General features: G+C 46.8%; 1 protein-coding gene across 1 annotated transcript in view; it reads left to right on the top strand.

The window, feature by feature from the left end:
- The window catches only part of LOC110521712 (transforming growth factor beta receptor type 3), a 129740-nt gene that overhangs the window by 57203 nt on the left and 50444 nt on the right, over positions 1-22093 (top strand). The window contains exon 4 of the mRNA XM_021599505.2: positions 13969-14106. Within this exon, the coding sequence (XP_021455180.2) occupies positions 13969-14106 (138 nt within the window). The remainder of the gene's footprint in view (positions 1-13968; positions 14107-22093) is intronic.

The following is a 22093-nucleotide window of genomic DNA, read 5'->3' as shown; positions in this document are numbered from 1 at the left end:
GGATCCTTTAACATGTTGAATGGATGTAGTTATGTGATGCCACATCTAGACTTGTTGTCCCCAGGGGGCTCGGTAGGCTTACTGTACGTGACGTGAATGTGTTCGGCGATGCAGGCGGGGAGTTGTGAGGACTGCGTCCGCTTAAACTCATCTGGAAAATATTTGGGTCTACTTCTTTCTCTCTCCTTGAGGCGGTGTTGTGCTCCTCTGCATCCCTGCAGCCCACTTTATCCGACCCTGATTACTATCGTCCTATGAAGTCGTATCTGCCCCTGACGTCTTATCTGCCTGCTGTGTTCTGCGGGGCCCATTTGAGGTGTGTGTGTGTCTCGGTGGGTGGGTGTGTGACCTGGAGTTGGAGGTTGGAGGCAGACTGATTAGCATCAGGTGCAGTGGAGAGGCTCCCCATCGGCCCTCAGATCAGCAGGGTGAAGGCCGGTGGGGCCTGTGATAAGAGCAGTCAACAGGTTCCCTTCTTCCCCTCTGTCTGAGCAGTGATCCAGAAAGAGCCATGATACAGACAACACACAACACACACACACACACATATCTGATGAAGCTAGATCTTAATGTTCATGGGATAAGTTCCAGGCAGTGCAAGGCTTTTCCAACAGCCTTGACTTTTCAGTGCTCGGCTAGTGCTGTCTGTCTGCTGTAGACGAGTGATGATTGTTTTGCTGAGCATCCTGTGTTGAGCATGCAGGGACATGTTTCCCCAGGCCTAAGTATAGAATATGGCAAGTCACCCTTTGGTTATTTCGACAGTATATCAACCCAGCTACAAAGGGCTGCTTGTATTGAAAGGCATTATCCATTATTACAGGCAGCTGCTCCAGCCAACTCTATTTCTGTTATGATAAAGTGTCTGCTGCGTTCATGCTGACGTTGATTGCCTGTTATTATTATTTGCAAAGGAAGGGACAATGTTTTGATAAGATTACTCTTACTAGCTGGCTAATTGAAGGATGTTTTGAGTCACTGAGGACTTTTAGGCTCATAATTAGTTCTGTCAATGAAGGAAAACTCCCTGGTCCTGGTTCCTGCTGCCGGGGCTACTGATGGCTAGAGGTGTGTAATGGTGTCAGGTCTGACTGACTGGATGGAGGTGTAAAGAGAGAGGTCTCTGACAGCTGTGTTCTACTGCTGGGGTAAAGAAAAAGTTTCATACCAGGAGGCTGTACATACATTGTTTATGGAAGTATCATTATCGACTGTGCTGATGTATTGATGAATGTTTGGTCATGAAATTGCATTCTGAATGCTCGACGCAGGCGGCTGGCCGAATGCCTTGAATCGTCCTGTAGTTATTACTGTCTGGCAGAGAAGAATGTCTCACTTGGAATATGTTTTTCGACATACCTTAATCGACAGACATAGTTCTTGTTTATTGCAATTGCATCATCCTCCCTTTGCGTATTTTACGGAAAATGTGTTAAAATCTGTTAAGATTGCCTACAGTAATGATTCATTAACTGAGATAGTTTTGTATTTAATGGAATGGTATTTTCCTTGTTTACGTACATGCTCTGACCAGTCACGGTATGCCATCTGGGATTGGCCTGGCGGGCCGGGGCTGGCAACAGCTGTCGTCCTGTGAGGGTTGTGTGAGGGGTTTGATTTCAGCGTAACGTGATAGGTCCAGACAAGTCTCCCCCCACAGTCCTGTCCGCACCTCCCTCCCTCTCCGTCCCTGGCCAGTCACTAGCATGGCTGTGTCTCAAATGGCAGCCTATTCCCATCCCTATATAGTGGACAGGGCCCTGGTAAAAAGTAGTGCACTATACAGGGAATAGGGTTCCATTTGAGACTGTAATGGACCCAGGACACACAAATCCCTGGACCAGGCTCCCCATCATCAATCAGGCAGGGCTTCCTGGCTCCTTCTGGGACTCTCAGAGCCTCTCTACAGGGGTATCTGGAGGTGCCTGGTAGCCTCTATGTACATCCCAAATGGCACCCTATTCCCTATTTAGTGCACTACTTTTGACCAGGACCCATAGGGTTCTAGTCAAAAGTAGTGCACTACATAGGGAATAGATAGCCATTTGGGACTCACACTCCATGTGTACTTCGGGGCAGGGCAACGCCACCTGATCCCAGCCTGCTGAACAGGCGTGCAACTGGGCCGTAGGGGCTTTGATCCCAGGGGCATCTGGTCCTTCTGTCTTCACTCCCTGGCTGGGCCGTTCCTGCTGAGACCCCTGGTTTCAGACACACTTTGCAGCCTCCCTGGGCCCTGCCTGCTGTGACATGGTCTAAATCACATTAATCACATTATCACAGACTGAGGACTGTAGAATGCAGAGTATAGACAATCCCAACGCTGGACAGTGTTTATGTCGGTCTATCTGCTACCACGGCAATGGGCCAGATGGAACCCGGATGGAAGGCATCTCAGTCTCTCTGTGGGCAGATAGAGACACACAGCAGCTGCTGCTCAGCTCGCCTCTGTCCTCTACACATCTGACTGGTAAAAGTATGTGAGGGGATGGGGAGTTGGCACTGGGAGTGTGGACTGGGACTGGGAGTGGGAGTGTGGACTGGGGGTGCAGTGGGAAAGTGGCTGTTGGTTCCAGTTCTTCCACATCTGATAGATTGGTATCACATTATCTCCCGCTGGTCGTTCAAGTTTAGCTTCCCACATTGGTAAGTGTGAAAGATCATGGATTGATGCCGTCCTCCGTTGATCTATAATGTCTGGAAGTTGACTGGCTAAATGGTCTCAAGGTGGACATTGAGAAGCATATTCTCCAGGTATTTCTACGTGAGTGACCCTCCCATCGGCGCATTCAGTCTGATATTAGAGAGGGTATCAGGACACTGTTAATGTGATTATGTTGGACTCTACTGCACTAATTCTCTTATCCTCTGCCATTTTGTCTCCCCGCAACTGTGTTTATGTCTTATTGCCTTTGCTTTTCTGGTGACTCACTTGTTTTGGAATTGTTTCTGTCTGGTGCTAAAATTCCATAACTTTTACAGATCTCTCTCGGTCTCTCTCTTTCTCTGTCTGTCTGAATGTCTGTCTCTCTCTCTTCTCTCTCTCTCTCTCTCTCTCTCTCTCTCTCTCTCTCTCTACCCCCCCCTCTCTCTGTTCAAAGCCAAGGCCCCTGAAGCCAGCAGAATGAGAGCAGGTATGATTGTTTCTGGGTTGCCGTGCGTTCGGTTATTCTCCCAGGAGGGATGGGGATGATTTTTCCAGAGTCTGGACAGAGGGGGAGGCTTAAGTAGACTAGATGCTCATCTAAGATTTTCCACGTGGACAAACATGAAGAAAGGAGTGAGAGGAAAAAAAGGTAGAGAAAGCTGTGGGAGACTTGTGGGGCTTTCGCCTCGCTTGTTGTGTGACTGCATGTGTGTCGAGCATCTGCCAGACTTGTGTGACTGTGTGTGGAGCGTCTCTGAGCCAAGCCCCCTTGGAGATAAGCGTACTGTAACTTCTTCCATTCGTCGTTCTCCGAGTTCTTTTTTATTATGATTATTGCAGCACTTTTATGGCCCATACCGCTAAACACTCTCATTGTCTCTCCTCCCTTCTCCTCCTCCTCACTTCTACAGGGTCTTAGATCTGTGGGAGACTATGATCAGGAGGCTTTGACACCATGCATCTACTCTCTCTAGGACTATTCTCTCAGCTGGCCTAAAAATGTGTCAAAGGGATACAACTGTCCACTTGACTATCAACAGCCTGTCACAGACAGTGGATACACATTTCACTTCATCCTGGAGAGTTCTGTTGAGGCATAAACTGGAGTGTTTTAGAGATGGTCAATGGGGGAGATGGTGTAAGGAGACTGGGTCTGGCAAGGTGGGGTGTGTGTGTGTGTGTGTGTGCGAGTGTGTGTGTGTGTGTGCGAGTGTGTGTGTGTGTGCGAGTGTGTGTGTGTGTGTGTGTGAGTGTGTGTGTGTGTGCGAGTGTGTGTGTGTGTGTGTGCGAGTGTGTGTGTGTGTGTGCGAGTGTGTGTGTGCGAGTGTGTGTGTGCGAGAGTGCGAGTGTGTGTGTGTGCGAGTGCGCGCGCTTCATATCATGTCTCAGTGACAGCATGAAAAAACCCAGAAGGAGAGAGAAAGTGTGTGGGAGTGTATGATTGATACAACTGAATAACTTTCTGTCTGTCCAATGCTGTAGTTTGGTCTGGTTCAATGGAGTTTCTGTTGTCTGAGCTAACAGTTCTGCTTAAGCGATTTACCGGCTACTTTAAAGACGTTGTCTGCCTCATGAGAGTCTGAAGAATTTAATCATTGTTTATGTTTAACTGTGGTTAACCTTGGAATATATCAACCATTACATCTTAAGAGCCTATCCGTAAATGTAACAGACCATATAAACATGGCAAAAGGTTTTCTTCAGAAGATCAGTATCTGAGGTTTGAACTATGCAGAGCCGTGAACAAACAACTTGTTTGTACGTACATGCTCTGAACATTTTCTTGGCTCTCGTATACAACTGTAATGTCATGAAACTCCCAGACACAACGCGCATTCGTGTGTTCATTGACGCTCCCTGTACTGTGATTTGAAATGTGCTGTCGCCAGTTGCGACTTAAAAAACAAGGAGTCTTCCCTCTTTTTTGACATCTGAACCTGCCCTGACTGATTGAGTTAGGATTGATTTATGGCCAGTAAATGTTAATAATATGTCAGTGACAGAACTCCTTGTGGGTGATTTACAAGCTCTGTCCAGTCACACACAGGAAGAGCTTCATATGATTAGCCTGGGAATAGAGTTAAAGCTAGACGGAACGAAGACAGATAAGAGAGAGATGAAGTGAAGGAAGGTTTAATAAACTGACAAGTTAAACTATAGTTCCCCCTCTTTCCCCTGTATCAGTATCTCTCAAAACTAGATGTGTACTGTATGGGATAACTTCTCAGAGTGTATTTACCCCCAACAGTGGAGGCTGCCGAGGGGAGGACGGCTCATAATAATGGCTGGACCGGAGTAAAAAGAATGGCATCAAACGCATGGAAACGATGTGTTTGATCTATTTGATACCATTCCACTCCAGCCATTCCGCTCCAGCCATTACCACGAGCCCATCCTTCCCAATGAAGGTGACACCAACCTCCCGTGACGCCCAGGTAACCTTGCACAGCGCATATACAGATGAAGTCAGACGTTTACATACACCTTAGCCAAATACATTTAAACTCAGTTTTTCACAAATCCTGACATTTAATCCCAGTAAAAATTCCCTGTTTTAGGTCAGTTAGGATCACAACTTTTTTTTAAAGAATGTGACATGTCAGAATAATAGTAGAGAGAGTGATTTATTTCAGCTTTTATTTCTTTCATCACATTCCCAGTGGGTCAGAAGTTTACATACACTCAATTAGTATTTGGTAGCATTAAATTGTTTAACTTGGGTCAAACATTTCAGGTAGCCTTCCAGAAGCTTCCCACAATAAGTTGGGTAAATCTTGGCCCATTCCTCCTGACAGAGCTGGTGTAACTGAGACAGATTTGTAGTTCTCATTGCTCGCACACGCTTTTTCAGTTCTTCCCACACATTTTCTATGGGATTGAGGTCAGGGCTTTGTGATGGCCACTACAATACCATGACTTTGTTGTCCTTAATTGCCACAACTTTGGAAGTATGCTTGTGGTCATTGTCCATTTGGAAGACCCATTTGCGACCAAGCTTTAACTTCCTGACTGATGTCTTGAGATGTTGCTTCACTATATCCACATAATTTTCCTTTTTTATGATGCCATCTATTTTGTGAAGTGCACCAGTCCCTCCTGCAGCAAAGCAACGCCACAACATGATGCTGCCACCCCTGTGCTTCATAGTTGGGATGGTGTTCAAGCCTCACCTTTTCCTCCAAACATAACAATGGTCATTATGGCCAAACAGTTCTATTTTTGTTTCATCAGACCAGAGGACATTTCTCCAAAAAGTACAATCGTTGTCCCCATGTGCAGTTGCAAACCGTAGTTTGGCTTTTTTATGGAAGTTTTGGAGCAGTGGCTTCTTCCATGCTGAGCAGCCTTTCAGGTTATGTCGATATAGGACTCGTTTTTACTGTGGATATAGATACTTTTGTAAATGCTTCCTCCAGCATCTTCACAGGGTCCTTTGCTGTTGTTCTGGGATTGATTTGCACTTTTCGCACCAAAGTATGTTCATCTCTAGGAGGCAGAACGCGTCTCCTTTCTGAGCGGTATGGCGGCTGCGTGGTCCCATGGTGTTTATACTTGCGTACCATTGTTTGTACAGATGAACGTGGTACCTTCAGGCGTTTGGAAATTGCTCCCAAGGATGAACCAGACTTGTGGAGGTCTCCAAGTAAAGAGGCACCGAGTTTGAAGGTAGGCATTGAAATACATCAACAGGTACACCTCCAATTGACTCAAATTATGTCAATTAGCCTATCAGAAGCTTCTAAAACGAGTTTTAATGACTCCAGCCTAAGTGTATGTAAACTTCCGACTTCAACTGTACCTGTAAGCCTGGGATATCAACGATTCAAAGTTTGCCTGAGTTGGAGTGACCATATAATTCTGTGGGAGTGACCTACTGAGTAAAGTATTTGTCACCAATTAATTTTTGCAACTCACACAACTGTGAGGTGTGGGAAAAAGGGTTAGGGTGAAGTGATTGGTTGGTAGATTAAGCCCATGCCTATGCGCCAGAAGTTTCTCTCCGTCTTTCTGTATTGGCTAATGATGTTACGGTGCGTGAATGAGGACCCAAAAGCGAATCAACTTAAACAGAGCTTCTTTAATTACCAAACATAGGTAGGCTCAGATGGACCGGCAGATTCCGACAGGACAGGACAAGGTTACAGCAAACATGACGACAGTCTGGTTCAGGCATGAATGACACAAACAAACAAGAATCCGACAAGGACAGGAGCAGAAACAGAGAGAGATATAGGGACCTAATCAGAGGGAAAAAAGGGAACAGGTGGGGAACGGGGTGAATGGGTAGTTAGAGGAGACAAGGGACAGCTGGGGGAAAGCGGGGGAGAAAAGGTAACCTAACACGACCAGCAGAGGGAGACAGGGTGAAGGGAAAGGACAGAGACAATACAACATGACAGTACATGACAGTACCCCCCCACTCACCGAGCGCCTCCTGGCGCACTCGAGGAGGAAACCTGGCGGCAACGGAGGAAATCATCAATCAGCGCACGGTCCAGCACGTCCCGAGAGGGAACCCAACTCCTCTCCTCAGGACCGTACCCCTCCCAGTCAACTAGGTACTGATGACCACGGCCCCGAGGACGCATGTCCAAGATCTTACGGACCCTGTAGATAGGTGCGCCCTCGACAAGGATGGGGGGGGGGGGGGGGAAGACGAGCGGGGGCGCGAAGAACGGGCTTAACACAGGAGACATGGAAGACCGGGTGGACGCGACGAAGATATCGCGGAAGAAGAAGTCGCACTGCGACAGGATTAATGACCTGAGAGATACGGAATGGACCAATGAACCGCGGGGTCAACTTGCGAGAAGCCGTCTTAAGGGGAAGGTTCTGAGTGGAGAGCCAAACTCTCTGACCGCGACAATACCTAGGGCTCTTAGTTCTACGCTTATTAGCAGCTCTCACAGTCTGCGCCCTATAACAGCAAAGTGCAGACCTGACCCTCTTCCAGGTGCGCTCGCAACGTTGGACAAAAGCCTGAGCGGAGGGGACGCTGGACTCGGCGAACTGAGATGAGAACAACGGAGGCTGGTACCCGAGGCTACTCTGAAAAGGAGATAGCCCGGTCGCAGACGAAGGAAGCGAGTTGTGGGCGTATTCTGCCCAGGGGAGCTGTTCTGACCAAGACGCAGGGTTGCGAAAAGAAAGACTGCGTAAGATGCGACCAATAGTCTGATTGGCCCGTTCTGCTTGACCGTTAGACTGGGGGTGAAAGCCGGAAGAGAGACTGACGGAAGCCCCAATCAAACGGCAAAACTCCCTCCAAAATTGAGACGTGAATTGCGGACCTCTGTCCGAAACGACGTCTGACGGAAGGCCATGAATTCTGAAAACATTCTCGATGATGATTTGTGCCGTCTCTTTAGCAGAAGGAAGCTTAGCAAGGGGAATGAAATGAGCCGCCTTAGAGAACCTATCGACAACCGTAAGAATAACAGTCTTCCCCGCTGACGAAGGCAGTCCGGTGACAAAATCTAAGGCGATGTGAGACCACGGTCGAGAGGGAATAGGAAGCGGCCTGAGACGGCCGGCAGGAGGAGAGTTACCGGACTTAGTCTGCGCGCAGACCGAACAAGCAGCCACGAAACGACGCGTGTCATGCTCCCGGGTGGGCCACCAGAAACGCTGGCGAATGGAAGCAAGCGTACCCCGAACGCCAGGGTGGCCGGCTAACTTGGCAGAGTGAGCCCACTGAAGAACGGCCAGACGAGTAGGAACGGGAACGAAAAGAAGGTTCCTAGGACAAGCGCGCGGCGACGGAGTTTGAGTGAGTGCTTGCTTTACCTGCCTCTCAATTCCCCAGACAGTCAACCCGACAACACGCCCCTCAGGGAGAATCCCCTCGGGGTCAGTGGAGGCTACTGAAGAACTGAAGAGACGAGACAAAGCATCAGGCTTGGTGTTCTTAGAGCCCGGACGATAAGAAATCACGAACTCGAAACGAGCGAAAAACAGCGCCCAACGCGCCTGACGCGCATTAAGTCGTTTGGCAGAACGGATGTACTCAAGGTTCCTATGGTCAGTCCAAACGACAAAAGGAACGGTCGCCCCCTCCAACCACTGTCGCCATTCGCCTAGGGCTAACCGGATGGCGAGCAGTTCGCGGTTACCCACATCATAGTTACGTTCCGACGGCGACAGGCGATGAGAAAAATACGCGCATGGGTGGACCTTGTCGTCAGAGAGGGAGCGCTGAGAAAGGATGGCTCCCACTCCCACCTCTGACGCGTCAACCTCGACAACGAACTGTCTAGAGACGTCAGGTGTAACAAGGATAGGAGCGGATGTAAAACGATTCTTGAGGAGATCAAAAGCTCCCTGGGCGGAAACGGACCACTTAAAGCACGTCTTGACAGAAGTAAGGGCTGTGAGAGGAGCTGCCACCTGACCGAAATTACGGATGAAACGACGATAGAAGTTCGCGAAGCCGAGAAAGCGCTGCAGCTCGACGCGTGACTTAGGGACGGGCCAATCAATGACAGCTTGGACCTTAGCGGGATCCATCTTAATGCCTTCAGCGGAAATAACAGAACCGAGAAATGTGACGGAGGAGGCATGAAAAGTGCACTTCTCAGCCTTCACAAAAAGACAATTCTCTAAAAGGCGCTGGAGGACACGTCGAACGTGCTGAACATGAATCTGGAGTGACGGTGAAAAAATCAGGATATCGTCAAGGTAAACGAAAACAAAGATGTTCAGCATGTCTCTCAGGACATCATTGACTAATGCCTGAAAGACAGCTGGAGCGTTAGCGAGGCCGAAAGGAAGAACCCGGTATTCAAAGTGCCCTAACGGAGTGTTAAACGCCGTCTTCCACTCGTCCCCCTCCCTGATGCGCACGAGATGGTAAGCGTTACGAAGGTCCAACTTAGTGAAAAACCTGGCTCCCTGCAGGATCTCGAAGGCTGAAGACATAAGAGGAAGCGGATAACGATTCTTCACTGTTATGTCATTCAGCCCTCGATAATCTATGCAGGGGCGCAGAGACCCGTCCTTCTTCTTGACAAAAAAAAACCCCGCTCCGGCGGGAGAGGAGGAGGGGACTATGGTACCGGCGTCAAGAGCTACAGACAAATAATCTTCGAGAGCCTTACGTTCGGGAGCCGACAGAGAGTATAGTCTACCCCGGGGGGGGGTGGTTCCCGGAAGGAGATCAATACTACAATCATACGACCGGTGTGGAGGAAGAGAGGTGGCCCTGGACCGACTGAACACCGTGCGCAGATCGTGATATTCCTCCGGCACCCCTGTCAAATCACCAGGCTCCTCCTGTGAAGAAGAGACAGAGGAAACAGGAGGGATAGCAGACATTAAACATTTCACATGACAAGAGACGTTCCAGGAGAGGATAGAATTACTAGACCAATTAATGGAAGGATTATGACAAACTAGCCAGGGATGGCCCAAAACAACAGGTGTAAAAGGTGAACGAAAAATTAAAAAAGAAATGGTTTCACTATGATTACCAGAAACAGTGAGGGTTAAAGGTAGCGTCTCACGCTGAATCCTGGGGAGAGGACTACCATCCAGGGCGAACAAGGCCGTGGGCTCCTTTAACTGTCTGAGAGGAATGTCATGTTCCCGAGCCCAGGTCTCGTCCATAAAACAGCCCTCCGCCCCAGAGTCTATTAAGGCACTGCAGGAAGCTGACGAACCGGTCCAGCGTAGATGGACCGACAAGGTAGTGCAGGATCTTGAAGGAGAGACAGGAGTAGTAGCGCTCACCAGTAGCCCTCCGCTTACTGACGAGCTCTGGCCTTTTACTGGACATGAAGTGACAAAATGACCAGCGGAACCGCAATAGAGACAGAGGCGGTTGGTGATTCTCCGTTCCCTCTCCTCAGTCGAGATGCGGATACCTCCCAGCTGCATGGGCTCAGCACCCGAGCCGGCAGAGGAAGATGGTAGTGATGCGGAGAGGGAGGCGACGGAGAGCGCGAGCTCCTTTCCACGAGCTCGGTGACGAAGATCAACCCGTCGCTCAATGCGAATAGCGAGTTCAATCAAGGAATCCACGCTGGAAGGAACCTCCCGGGAGAGAATCTCATCCTTTACCTCTGCGCGGAAACCCTCCAGAAGACGAGCGAGCAAGGCCGGCTCGTTCCAGCCACTGGAGACAGCAAGAGTGCGAAACTCAATAGAGTAGTCTGTTATGGATCGATTGCCTTGACATAGGGAAGACAGGGCCCTGGAAGCCTCCTCCCCAAAAACAGATCGATCAAAAACCCGTATCATCTCCTCCTTAAAGTCTTGATACTGGTTAGTACACTCAGCCCTTGCCTCCCAGATTGCCGTGCCCCACTCACGAGCCCGTCCAATAAGGAGAGATATGACGTAGGCGACACGAGCAGTGCTCCTGGAGTAAGTGTTGGGCTGGAGAGAAAACACAATATCACACTGGGTGAGGAACGAGCGGCATTCAGTGGGCTCCCCAGAGTAACACGGCGGGTTATTGATTCTGGGCTCCGGAGATTCGAAAGCCCTGGAAGTGGCCGGTGGATCGAGGCGGAGATGGTGAACCTGTTCTGTGAGGTTGGAGACTTGGGTGGCCAGGGTCTCAACGGCATGTCGAGCAGCAGACAATTCCTGCTTGTGTCTGCCTAGCATCGCTCCCTGGATCTCGACGGCTGAGTGGAGAGGATCCGAAGTCGCTGGGTCCATTCTTGGTCGGATTCTTCTGTTACGGTGCGTGAATGAGGACCCAAAAGCGAATCAACTTAAACAGAGCTTCTTTAATTACCAAACATAGGTAGGCTCAGATGGACCGGCAGATTCCGACAGGACAGGACAAGGTTACAGCAAACATGACGACAGTCTGGTTCAGGCATGAATGACACAAACAAACAAGAATCCGACAAGGACAGGAGCAGAAACAGAGAGAGATATAGGGACCTAATCAGAGGGAAAAAAGGGAACAGGTGGGGAACGGGGTGAATGGGTAGTTAGAGGAGACAAGGGACAGCTGGGGGAAAGCGGGGGAGAAAAGGTAACCTAACACGACCAGCAGAGGGAGACAGGGTGAAGGGAAAGGACAGAGACAATACAACATGACAGTACATGACAATGAAGGCCAAGTTTGACGCTTTGATGAACCAAAGCGTCAAGTCTTTCCACATTTGCGCGGAAGTGTCTGCGAACAAGACATCTTTTCTGCAGTCAAATGACCAAATCACCCTCTAGTGGCCTCATGGGTGGAATGTTATTAATATTTTTCATAATTTCATAGTTAATAAACATATATTTATTTTAAATGCTGAAAACCCGGTGTTTCTATGGCAAACGGTTTTGTTATATTTCAGTCTTCTGTGATGTATATGAAATTTAATATTGGGATACAAACTCAAAATGTAATACATTTCAATTTTATAACTGACATAGTACAGGTGTCTTCTTTTTTTTAAGACCAAAACCATGTGTGTGAGGTGTATAATTTTGTTTCAAAGTAGATTTATTTAAGACTACCAATGAACACTCTGTGTAACCATGATTTATCCCACTGCAGTAAAAGGTTAACTCCCAGGTAACAGAACACCTCTTCCAATCTGATAGTGGAGCTTAGCTCATAAAACATTGATTGTGATAAAGTTGTGGCCTATTTATCAAACAGCTGATGGGGGGGGGGGGGGATTGTAACATGTCTAAAGCAGGGTCTGGTTTCAGTGAGGCCTTCAGGCCTCTAAATCACCAGGCTAGATTTGGTCATGGGGACCCAGCCTAGGCCAGCAGTGCAGGGCAACAACACACATCCCAACAGTGGGAGTTGACTGGAGTTCTCCTCTCCCCGTCACTGACAGACGGCGAGAATACAATTTAATGTCAGTCTGTAAGCCATAGCTGAAGCCGTAGCTCACGCACGCACGCACGCATGCACACGTCAAGGAGAAGGGAAGACATAGCTCGCTCATAGCTCCACACTGTGGAGTTGTGGGTAACAGAGGCTTGCTCCGTCGCTCGTAAAAAAACAAACAAAATGTTTTTCCTCAGCGCTCCTAACAAAGCCTCCAGTGTGTGAGCGTTCAGATAGCAGCGTCCAGAGAGAGACCACGTATTAGAGCTGAGTTACTGCCTTCCCCGGCGATTCACAGCTCACGGTCATACAGGCTCATTGAGATTATCAGTACAGTTAGTGTATATAAACACACAAAAAATAAAAAGACAACAATCCGTAACATTATAGCTCTGTAATTGAGCAGGAACAGTCAACAGAGTGGTCTGCAATGTTTTGATAACATTGATACCACAAAAATAGCTGCAGTAAAGAAAAAGCTCTGCTATTTGCCGAGTGAAGCAGCTGTGTGAAATGAAAGGGGCTGGTGGTTTTAATGCACTGTAGTTGACCCTACGCTGACTCTTACATTTTATACTGTGGGTTCCTCCCCTTAGCGCTGTAAAGGTTCCGGTTCCTAATTTCGGTGCGTTTCGCAGTGTTATGCTGTGTTACTCCCACACCTGGTGGAAATGGCTCCAATCATAGCAATGCTAATGACAACAACCGCAAGTTGATGTAAATTGTAAATGGCACAGTAATGTCACTATTCCTGCATTTATCAAGTTGCAGTTGTTGACATAAGCGTTTATGACATGCTTTTGTACTGCTTATGACCCCTTGACTTTTTTCACATTTTGTTACATTACAGCCTTATTCTAAAATGTATTTAAAAAAATAAAAATCCTTCATCAATCTACACACAATACCCCACGATGACAATGCAAAAACAGGTTTGTAGAATTCTTTGCAAATGTATATGGGAAAAAATGGCACATTTACGTAAATATTCAGACCCTTTACTCAGTACTTTTTTGAAGCATCTTTGGCAGCGATTACAGCCTTGAGTCTTCTTGGGTATGATGCTACAATCTCTGTCAAGTTGGATGGGGAGCATCGCTGCAGAGCTATTTATGTTCGATCAGGTTCGAGACTTGTCCGAAAGGCACTCCTGCATTGTCTTGGCTGTGTGCTAAGGGTCGTTGTCCTGTTGGAAGGTGAACCTTCGCCCCAGTCAGAGGTCCTGAGTGCACTGGAGCAGGTTTTCATCAATGATCTCTCTGATCTCTCTGTAACGTAACAAAATGTTGAGATAGGGAAGGGGTTAGAATACTGCCTGAATGCACTGCATGTCCTGCTTTCTCCTACCCCAAGGACCCAATTGAAAACACAGGTTCTTCTGGGATTTCTGTCCTTTAACAATACTACTTTTACACCATTCCATCAATCACGGGGATTGAATGTCATGAAGTCCTTATGTACTGTAGGTACCCTTCATATAAAGTGTTATCTAATGTCCTCTAACCTTTTCCTGCTGTCGTCCTGTTCCCAGGTGGAGCTGCACCTGAAGCCCATCCAGTCCCTACTGATGCACCAGAAGCCCCTGGTGTTTGTGCTAAACTCCCCCCAGCCTGTGGTCTGGGACATCAGGACAGAGAAACTAGCCCTGGGCATCAAACACATCTTCCATGTAAGTCAAGATTGAACTAAGTTCCCCTACCAATCTCTCGCTTGCTCGCTCGCTCTCGCTCCTTCTCTCTCTCGCTCTCTCTCACCCTCTGTCATTCTATTTCTCTCTGTCACTCTCTCTCTCTGTCTCTCTGTGTGTGTGTGTGTCCCACTCCATTAGGTCCATTTCCAATCTCTCTCTCTCTTAGTCCACTTACTTCCATGTATTTATTTCCTCATACCATTCTTTATTAACATTCAGGCGTCGTCCACTTTTCTCCGTGAGACGTTAAGGAAGCAATTCTTTTGCAGAGGAAACCTGTGCTACGTTATGGTCTAGACGAGAAGAGCTCTCAGCTGTTGGGTTACAGATTTATCATGTGTTACACACAGTCTGTGGACAACAACAACCCCAGTCTGTGGACAACAACAACCAACCACACATGCAGGCAAACAGACAGACACACACACACACTCTCCCACATGCCCTGTGGTGAGACGTTAATGTCTGTGTGGCAGTAGTTAATGTGTAATGTGCAGCAGTGGTTTATCCATGGATACAGGCTCTTCCTTACACTGTGCAGACACACACCCTTTCCACTTCCTCTTGTTGTAAACCCTAATAATCAGTGACAGACATACACCACTTTAATGGCTAACACACCACTGCTTTGGGACTTTGTTGCTATCAACCCTCAAGTGATTAGTGAACTCTTGTTTACATGCCAAATGATAAGACTATAGGTTGGCATGGACTATATGCTTAGCCTGTTCCCAGATCTGTTTAAGTGCTGTCTTGCCAATTCCTACGGTCATTGTCACACCAGGCTACATTATGCTACGCTCATCCAGTGTCCCATAGAGAGTTGTGTGCTGGCCGGAAACCCTCTGACACAGTCGGGGATGAAGCGTATTTATACTAGAAGATAAAGTGAGTCGGTGACATCAGCTCTGTTGGCACTGGAGTCCCTAACAACATTGTTTTTCAATCTGGCTTTTAAACAGTGGAGGGCTGTTCCCTCCCTCCCTTCCCTCCCTTCCCTCCCTCCCTCCCTCCCTCCCTCCCTCCCTCCCTCCCTCCCTCCCTCCCTCCCTCCCTCCCTCCCTCCCTCCCTCCCTCCTCCCGTTCTTTCTCTCCCTCCCTCCCTCCTTAACTCCATCCAAACAATCTTGTTGATGGCTGGGCAGCGGTACAAATCATCCAGGGCGTCACACACACACACACACACACACACACACACACACACACACACACACACACCGATGGGGAGGAGGTTTCTTGAAGGAATATTGGGAGGCAGCAGGCCCCAGCAGGCCCCCTGGACAGCTAGCCATATTTAGTAATGATACCAGAGGAGACCAGAGGGCTTCTCTCTCGCTCTCTCTCACTGTGAGACTTAATGAGAAAATGAGGGTAAGACACTGTATCACATGAGACAATCCCAGAGAAATTAGTGCATGGCTTAACTCAACCATGCTGCTCTACACTGTAAGCCTGGCTGGATCTGTACACTCTTCCACTCCTCCTGTGCCATATATGCTGTGACCATGTTCATGTAGCTTGTGGTTCTTCTGAAATAATCATTGTTAACACCATAGCGTTCCACAAGAATGCGACATCAGGCACTAATTCATATTATTTCCATATGTGGCGGTGATGTGTTCTAATTGCATGCAAAACATCCACCATGTAAACCAGAGTCCATACAATATTTAACACAGACACTCATACACACGCATGTACATACGCACACACACGTCCAAATTTCTCAGAGACTGAGCCTGAAATCCGACCTTCGGCGGTGGGACGACCTTGCAAAAAGAAGACTTTAGGACTCCGTCATCACCTCTGTGTTGAGTAGGATTACTGTGATTATGTGAAGTTAGCTAGCTGATGTGCTAACATCCATGTTTCCCAGCATATTGCCTTGAGCAGATAAACCATTATAGCCATATTACAGACCAGACCTGGGTTCAAATACTATTTGACATCATTCCAAAAACATCCGCTTGGGATTGTTTGAGTTAACTGGAGCAATGGAACCAGTAGAAAAGTTGCACATTTCAAACCCCGCCCATCTGGGTCTCCAGGCAGGCTAATACAAGCGCTTAAAGAATTTGAAATATTTCAAATAGTACTTGAACCCAGGTCTAAAACGCAAACCCCAGCCTCAGTCTGTCTCTGTCTTAACCACAGACTCAGGTTTCACTGTGACACCCCTAGTGAATACATCAAACAGTGTGACAACATGAGAACTAAATTCCAGTTATTTCCTGTACTAAGTGGAAATACTTCCATGTAAGATTGAAAACGGGGATGTAGTTCATTCAGATGAATTGGCATCCAGGCTGCTTACGTTTTCAGAGCTGTAAACTTGAATTCTACCTGCGGTTAGAGCCAGTCTTCTCTTGTGTGCATCCCAAATGGCACCCTACTCCTATATAGTGCGGGCTCTGGTCAAAAGTCGTGCACTATATAGGGATAGGGTGCCATTGGGGATGTCGTCTCAGAGGGAGCCATTAGCAGGTCAACAGTGTAGTGAATGTCTCCTCATCAGACATATAACAGCTGACAACAGCCATGAAGCCCAGCCCACAGCCTACAGTACAGTACTAGGCTAGCCGACCTTATTCTGTAGTGTAACTAATGTTGTTAGATCTGACATGGGGCCCTGTGCCTGCTTTCCCAATGTCAAGGGGAGGGATAGGACTCCTCCCTGGTGACAGTTTTACTGTTCAGGGATATTTTAATGTACACTCATAAGATTTACAGTATCATATACAGTGGGGAGAACAAGTATTTGATACACTGACGATTTTGCAGGGTTTCCTACTTACAACGCATGTAGAGGTCTTTTTTTTATTTTTATCATAGGTACACTTCAACTGTGAGAGACGGAATCTAAAACAAAAATCCAGAAAATCACTTTGTATGATTTTTAAGTAATTAATTTGCATTTTATTGCATGACTATGGACATTAGACCGGTGGAAATGTGTCCTTTGGTCTGGAGTCCAAATTGTAGATTTTTGGTTCCAAACGCCGTGTGAGACTCGATGTGAGTGTACGGATGATCTCGGCATGTGTATTTCCCACAGTAATGCATGAAGGAGGTGGTGTGATGGTGTGGGGGTGCTTTGCTGGTGACACTGTCGGTGATTTATTTAGAATTCAAGGCACACATAACCAGCATGGCTACCACAGCATTCTGCAGTGATACGCCATCCCATCTGGTTTGGGCTTAGAGGGAAAAGGGTGGCTATTTGAAGAATCTGAAATATAAAATATATTTTGATTTGTTAAACCCTTTTTTGATTACTACATGATTCCATATGTGTTATTTCATAGTTTACTGAGATTAGGAGCACTCCCTTTAAGAGTGTGCTCCTAATCTCAGCTCGTTACCTGTATAAAAGACACCTAGGAGCCAGAAATCTTTCTGATTGAGAGGGGGTCAAATACTTCTTTCCCTCATTAAATTGCAAATCCATTTATAACATTTTTGACATGCGTTTTTTCTGGATTTTTGTTGTTGTTATTCTGTCTCTCAATGTTCAAATAAACCTACAATTACAGACTGGTCATTTCTTTGTCAGTGGGCAAACGTACAAAATCAGCAGGGGATCAAATACTTTCCCCCTCACTGTAGATGACATTCTCTTTATGGCCTGGCAAGTTATGCATATACTGTAGACACGTGAAACCTATGAGTCATATCTAAGTCCTATTCCGGCACATTCACGGTGAGGTGAATGTACCAGATTATCTGTCTGTCTGTGAAGAGCCACTCTGGTCCTTAGCTATGGCAAAGTAAGGTTAGCGTTGAGTTGTGTGTTTGAGTGACATCCTTGGGTCCTCTGGCTGTGAGCAGAATGAGCTGCCTGTTACATCCCATCTGTAAGGCCAGCTCCTCTCCTCAGGTTCAGGTTGGCTCCACGGGGATGCCTCGTTAACATGCCGCCATGATGGAACTCAAACACTGACCGGTCTGGACAAAGAGACGGGACGAGCTGCTGAGAGAATGGACGAATCCCCAATCCTCTCACACTCAGTCAGTGTTTCACTCTGCATCCCTGGCCCGTAGCTCTGCTCACATCAACTGCAGTACACGTGTCAGAGTCTGACAGTCTGACCTGCAGAAGAAGACTGCAGTATAAATGCAATATCTGCATGTCACAGCACCTTCCTCAACCCATAGTAACCAGATCAGAACCACACTTATACTCTCACTGGCGATATTCTTTACAGTCTGGAGGACTGAATGTGTACTGTATGTGAAGCCTGAGCTAGTGAGACAGACTGCCAAGTTCAGCTTGCGCACCACCGGCCACATTTGAGTAAACCCTCTTGTAGAGTTGGAGAGGAGCTGGTGTTGTGTGGTGGGTATGCAGAGTAACAGAATGAACAGTAATGGTTTTTAGATCTTACCACCTCAGACCCTGAGGGTCTAGCCACACAGCCAGACCTCCTCTACGCTGTTCCCCCATTAGATTGACTATATCCTGGGGCTAATGGGGCCCTGAATCAACTCTGAATCTGCCCTGAATCAGCGCTGCAAGGCTTCGTTTCCTGGTCCCTGGTTCTAGGGTCCACAGATGGACACATGGGCCCTGGAACCGCTACAGTTCAGCCCTGCTCTGCTCTGCCTGGTGAGCACACTGTTGCTGTTGGCCCGCTGGACCCTCCTGCCTGCAGCGTTTTCAAATCCTTGGCCTCAAATCCAGACATTCTGTTGTAAAACATGCTACGCAGCACTCCCTGTCAATCCGAAGTACTGAGTAATGAAAAAACATGAAGTCGGACATGAGATGAGGGATGGACACAACAAATCAAGCCAATGTAATTTCACCGGGAGACAATCAGGATCCGTAGGAGGGCACATCTCCAGAGAGGTGTCTTTAATTAAAGTTGGCTCTATTGCTGCGTCTCAAATGGTAGCCTATTCCCTATGTTGTGCACTACTTTTGACCAGGGCCCATAGAGGATAGAGTGCCATTTGAGACACAGCCCCTATGTTTTAAAGGGTTATCGTGCCTTGTTTGACTAGTTTGATCTGAAACACATCTCTGTTCTTTCTCGCCTTTTGATGGACCAACACTGTAAAGTTTAGCTGTTGGAATTTGTTGCTCTTTCTGTGTCTGCCAAGTCTCTATCCTTTTCTCTCGTTTCTTCTTTTATTGCATTATTTGGATTTGGTGTGATTCTTTCTTTCTCTCTTTTCTCTATCTCTCTCTCTCTCTCTCTCCTTTTGGTGTCTTTCTCTACTTTTCTCTCTCTCTCTCGCTCCCTCTTTCGTTCTCTGTGCTCGTTAAATGGAACCATGGCCAGGCCAATATTGTTTTTTCTTCAGAGACAGATCTACAGGAACGTTCTGCCGTGGTGCAGAGACAGATGGTGTTGTTTTCTACACAACACCTCTCCCTGCCAGTTCTCACTCACTCTCACTCACTCACTCACTCACTCACACACACACACACACACACACACACACACACACACACACACACACACACACACACACACACACGCCAGCAACTTGATTAGCTCTCTGGAGCCTATATAGAGAGAGCAGATCAAATCACCCACAAAAAAGCATTTATCACATTCATAACATCACTGCATTAGAGCACGCTTCTATTATCTCACATCTTCTCTCTGTCCCTGAGGCCTCCCTCCCTGTCTCCCACTGTTTGGAACACCTCGTCTTCTCCAGACAGACATGGTGTTTTCTCCGGTTGTACTCTGGGTGTTGCTTCGTGTTGCTTAGCGAGAGAGCTGGAGGATTGCAACACTCTGATAATTGATCTAATTTGGCACGGCGTCTCTTCTCTCCCCTCACCCGACCAGCACATATGGCAATAATATGTAGACGTTCACACACACACACAGGCAGAGAGGCCAGGAAACCAACCACAGGCATATGCTTTTAAAAAGCCACGGACCGTAAAGGGTACTGGGCAGCAGGCACATGTTATTGTTGGGTTTTATACTTGGGGAGGGAAGGAAGGGACCAATCTTACAGTGAGGAGGCTTCGCTCTCTATGGCTGTTAGGAACTGTAGACTTTGGAACATTTTAGACTAATGCCGACAAATTATGGCAGCAGCTATCTCTTTTGAAAAGTCAGGCGTAATATTTCATTGTATCCCACTGCATGTTCAGTGCAATCTGCTGAGCAGTTGAGGCTGGCTGACGTCAAAGCTGATGTTGCTTTTCAACAGACATGAAGTGGAGAGCAGCAGACACCCTTCTCATTGTCTTACACCCATGGAAAGAAGTTAGGCTAGTCCGCTAGCCCCAGGTTAGTATTTTTCAGAGCAGGCTTTAAGAAAATTTGCCAAACTAGAGGTCCATCCCTGGTTCCACCCAAGCACCCCCTCTTCTTTGACTGCCCAAGAACACCTCATTGGAGATTAGCTCTATTAGTTCCTTGCCCAGTTAGGTAGAATGAGGTAAACTCTTGGCTTTGCAAAGTTCCATGGCTATTGAGTGCAAACCTGAGCTGATTCCAGACAGACAGACAGAAAGAGGCCAAACAGACATTCAGCTCCCCTGCTTGGTTGCGTTCGGTATGAGGTCATACAGTGAAATGAGCCCAGGACTAATCTAGGTTGTCTGTCTGTCTGGTTCTGTTTGTGAGAAGAGGATGGATAAACAACATAAATGTATGTGTTCAGGGATTGGGCCCTCTCTCTCTGCACGTTCAGTCCTGTTTCCAGACAGGTCCTCCTCTTCTCTTCTCAGGGAGAAATGGCTGATACGCTCAAGGCAATGAGTAGTGTACGTGTTATGAGAGTAGGGACTATAAAACCGACAAAAATGACTGTACTGTGTATTGTATGAATATTTTTCTCCCAATTGTTTCATTGAGTTAATCATTCCTTTGTGACAGTTATTGATGTCTATGGTTGTATAACTACTTTGACGTCTACACTCTTAGAAAAAAAGGTGCTATAGAACCTAGAACCTCTAGAACCTTAAAGGATTCTGTCTGCATAGGGGAACCCTTTGAATAATCCTTTTTGGTTGCAGATAGAACCCTTTTTTGCTTCCAGGTTAAACTCTTTTTTTTGGTTCCACATAGAACCCGTTCTACAGAGGATTCTACATTGAGCCAAAAATGGTTCTACCTGCAACCAAAAAGGATTCTCCTATGGGGACAGCCGAATAACCCATTTGGAACCCTTTTATCTAAGAGTGTATGCATGCAACACTACTTTGATGTCTTTGCATGTAGCACTACTTTGTAGTATTGTTAATACTCTGGGAGCCAAACAATGAACAATACCTTAACTTGGAAATGGCATAGATTTCAAGTCTTTTGCAAGTCCTGGCTTCACACTTTATTTGTTCTTGTAAAAGTAGATGCTAATTTCTTATTTTTCCCAATTTTCAAGTCTTTGATAAAAACATTGCTTATGATTGCAGATAATCCTTAATGAATCTTAAATAATGACGAGTGAGAAAGTTAGAGGTACTAAACTCCTAGGTATAACATTGGATGGTCAATTATCATGGTGAACTCATATTGACTAAGTTGTTGTGAAGATGGGGAGAGGTATGTCCCATCTTGATTACTGTCCGGTAATATGGTCAAATTAAGCAACGAAAGACCTAGCAAATCTGCAGCTGGTTGAAAACAGAGCAGCACGAACAGACCCCTTGACATTTTTTCCACATTTTGTTACGTTACAGCCTTATTCTAAAATGTATTCAATTGTTTTTTTTTCTTCATCAATTTACATACAATACCCCATAATGACAAAGCAAAAACAGGGTTTTTAGAAATGTTTGCTAATTTATATATATAAAAAAACTGAAATATTACATTTACATAAGTATTCAGACAATTTACTCAGTACTTTGTTGAAGCACCTTTGGCAGTGATTACAGCATAGAGTCTTCTTGGGTATGTCGCTACAAGCTTGGCGCACCTGTATTTGGGGAGTTTCTTCCATTCTTCTCTGCAGATCCTCTCAAGCGCTGTCAGGTTGGATGGGGAGTGTTGCT

The sequence above is a fragment of the Oncorhynchus mykiss genome, chromosome 30, assembly GCF_013265735.2.
Source record: "Oncorhynchus mykiss isolate Arlee chromosome 30, USDA_OmykA_1.1, whole genome shotgun sequence".
Lineage (NCBI taxonomy): Eukaryota > Metazoa > Chordata > Actinopteri > Salmoniformes > Salmonidae > Oncorhynchus > Oncorhynchus mykiss.
Note: the sequence above shows the minus strand (reverse complement) of the source record. Positions and strands in the feature narration are given on the sequence as shown.